At 43.4% G+C, this 3,363-nt stretch overlaps 1 protein-coding gene across 1 annotated transcript in view; it reads left to right on the plus strand.

Moving 5' to 3' along the window:
* The window catches only part of rfx5 (regulatory factor X, 5), a 12,855-nt gene that overhangs the window by 2,175 nt on the left and 7,317 nt on the right, over nt 1-3,363 (plus strand). Inside the window, exons 3-9 of the mRNA XM_031878946.1 lie at nt 971-1,050; nt 1,323-1,445; nt 1,530-1,646; nt 2,019-2,097; nt 2,586-2,784; nt 2,884-2,966; nt 3,051-3,179. Of these exons, the coding sequence (XP_031734806.1) occupies nt 971-1,050; nt 1,323-1,445; nt 1,530-1,646; nt 2,019-2,097; nt 2,586-2,784; nt 2,884-2,966; nt 3,051-3,179 (810 nt within the window). The remainder of the gene's footprint in view (nt 1-970; nt 1,051-1,322; nt 1,446-1,529; nt 1,647-2,018; nt 2,098-2,585; nt 2,785-2,883; nt 2,967-3,050; nt 3,180-3,363) is intronic.

A 3,363-nucleotide genomic window follows, 5' to 3' on the forward strand; every position in this document is an offset into this window, starting at 1 on the left:
TGAAGAGTAGAGCTGGGTCACCTTCATCACCTCTGAGTTACAGCATCGTAGTGATGAAGAGTAGAGCTGGGTCACCTTCATCACCTCTGAGTTCCGGCATCATAGTGATGAAGAGTAGAGCTGGGTCACCTTCATCACCTGTGAGTTATAGCATCATAGTGATGAAGAGTAGAGCTGCATCACATGCTCTGACTGTCATGAAGACACAACACACACATGTAGATGGAACGTGTGGAACATGTTGTTCCTGTTGCACAGCAGTGGAACGTTTCACACACAGTCACACTGAGCACAGATAGTGAAGAGATAGAACTGCTGCTGTGTGAAGAGAACACTGCTGCTTACAACAACCTGATGTGTTTAAAGTGTTTACACACAATGTTATTCACCTTTAGTTCATAGAGCAGCACTTTAAAATAAAAGTGCACAATACACTACTTTATAATTCATTATTGGACTTTGCATAACAATGAGATTAATCACGATTAATCGGAAAAATTCCATGCAATTAATCGCAATTAAATATTTTAAATCGTTGCCCAGCACTAGTTTTAATGTGACGTCGTCGCTTTTCTGTTATATTTTATTTATTTAATTCTGTTCATTTTATTTATTTTATATCGACTGTCTCACTAATCTTTATGTTGTTATTATTATTGTCTTGCTTCTGCTGCTTTTCTCTGTCAAAGTACTTTGTAAACTCTGTTTTTAAAGGTGCCATAAATAAAGTTATTATTATTATTATTATTATTATATAAATAAAGTTATTATTATTGTTATATAAATAAAGTTATTATAATTATATAAATAAAGTTATTATTATTATATAAATAAAATTATTATTATTATTACGTAAATAAAATTATTATTATTATTATATATATAAAGTTATTATTATATAAATAAAGTTATTATTATTATTATATAAATAGTTATTATTATTATTATTTGTTCTGTTCTGCTTCGACAGCAAGATGTTCAGCGTTTCTCCGACAACGACAAGCTGTACCTTTACCTCCAGCTGCCCTCAGGACCCTCCGGAGACAAGAGGTCAGAACCGGTTCACAATCTGTGAACATGTAAACAAATGTGAAACCTAATTCAACTTCATTTTATTTATTTATGTAAAGTAATCATGTAGTGTGTGTGTGTGTGTATGTATATGTGTGTTTGTGTATACGTGTGTGTGTGTGTGTGCGTGCGTGCGTGTGTGTGTGTGTATATGTGTGTTTGTGTATACGTGTGTGTGTGTGTGTGTGTGCGTGTGTGTGTGCGTGCGTGCGTGTGTGTGTGTGTGTGTGTGTGTGTGTGTGTGTGTGTAGTGGTGGTGACTCCTCCTCCTTCAACACAGCTGACCAGCTTCACACCTGTAACTGGATCCGTAGTCACCTGGAGGAGCATTCTGACACCTGTCTGCCCAAACAGGATGTCTATGAGACGTACAGGTGAGTCACTCTCTCCACTTTAACAAAGGCCACGGGGTCGGGCTGTCATGTGACCTGTCTGTCTTTCCCCCCCCCCCCCCCCAGGAGATACTGTGAGAACCTGCAGCATCGTCCTCTGAGCGCCGCCAACTTTGGGAAGATCATCAGAGACATTTTCCCAAACATCAAAGCCCGACGGCTCGGAGGCAGAGGACAGTCCAAATATCCTTTGATCTGCAGGACGCCATCGTTTCCAAACTTATGCGTTTACGACCATCCACACTAGGAGGCAACCTCGGAGTTTACAAACTCATCTGTTTTTGGTGCTCTGAACTCCGGCGTAGTGTGGACGCTCAGTGTGAAGGTAGCAGAAGATGTGTTTATGAATGTGAAGGTAGTCGTGCAGGCGTAGCCTCTGTAACACCACTGTACAACAGAAAGAGTGAAACATCTTCCATGTAGCGGACCGTGTGATCTCAGTCTCATATTAACGAGTTAAACCTTCCCTAGAATACCGTCCTTCACGGAGCGACATTAGAGCGTTTTGAGCCTTCAGGGTTGCTGGTTGAATTCCTTAACCTGCCCGGCTGATACGTACTGTTACAGCGGCATCAGGAGGAAGACGGTTCTCAACATGCCTCTACTGCCCAACCTGGACCTGAAGAACGACCCGGTACACACACACACACTCACACAGAAACACACACACACACTCACACAGAAACACACTCTCACTCACACAGAAACACACTCTCACTCACACACACTCACACAGAAACACACGCACACACACACAGAAACACACTCACTCACACACAGAAACACACACACACACACACACAGAAACACACTCACTCACACACAGAAACACACGCACACACACACAGAAACACACGCACACACACACAGAAACACACTCACTCACACACACTCGCACAGAAACACATGCACACACACACAGAATCACAGACACACACGCACACACACAGAAACACACTCACACAGAAACACACACGCACACACACACACTCACACACACATTGATGTTATTCTTTACTTCAATACAAACTATTCAAACGGATAAAACAAGTATAATTAATGTTTTATTATTATGATTTAGTATCTGATTCATAATAAACTGAGCCTCCTCTTCCTCTCCAGGCCGAGCTGACCGAGTTGGTCCAGACGTACAAACAGGAAGTGATGGAGGCGGCCTGCGAGCTGATCTGCGACTGGGCCCAGAAGATCCTGAAGCGTTCGTTCGACACGGTGGTGGAGATCGCTCGGTACCTGATCCAGGAGCACATCGTCAACCCACGCTGCAGCCAGGCCGAGCTGGTGACCTCCGCCGCACTGGCAGGTATGTGTGTGTGTGTGTGTGTGTGTGTGTGTGTGTGTGCGTGATTCAAACTGTGACGTTTGTTCAGTCGTGGTTGTCTGATCGTCCGTCTGTCTGCAGGAGGTCCAGCCAAACCCCACAAGGTCATCAAGAAAACCTCCGTCATCTCTAAAGCCGAGAGCGACGGCGCCGCCGATCACAAGGTTATCACGTGTGTTTCTGTTTCGGTCATTGATCGCTTACCGATGCTCCGTCGCTGCTAATCACTACTTCCTGTCTGTCTGCAGAAGGAGCTCGGAGACTCTTCGTCTTCCCTGAAGTCGTCGTCTGGAGACAAATCAGCTGCAGCCGCCAAGCCTTCCTCCCTGGACGCTCCTCCTCCTTCCTCCTCCTCCTCTTCCTCGCTGCGTCCAGCGGTAAGTTATGAAAAGTGATTTTAATTATTTTTATCTGTTACCGGTTTCTGTTACCGGTCAGACTTCATTTACGCAGTTATTTTAGGATTAATGTGCTTTATTTCCACAGTTAACAGTAACAAGACTAAGTGATCATAAGTAACAGATCAATCAGTAACAGATCAATCAGTAACAGATCAATCAG

The sequence above is a fragment of the Anarrhichthys ocellatus genome, unplaced genomic scaffold (genome assembly GCF_004355925.1).
Source record: "Anarrhichthys ocellatus isolate YVR2014 unplaced genomic scaffold, GSC_Weel_1.0 scaffold211, whole genome shotgun sequence".
Classification (NCBI taxonomy): domain Eukaryota; kingdom Metazoa; phylum Chordata; class Actinopteri; order Perciformes; family Anarhichadidae; genus Anarrhichthys; species Anarrhichthys ocellatus.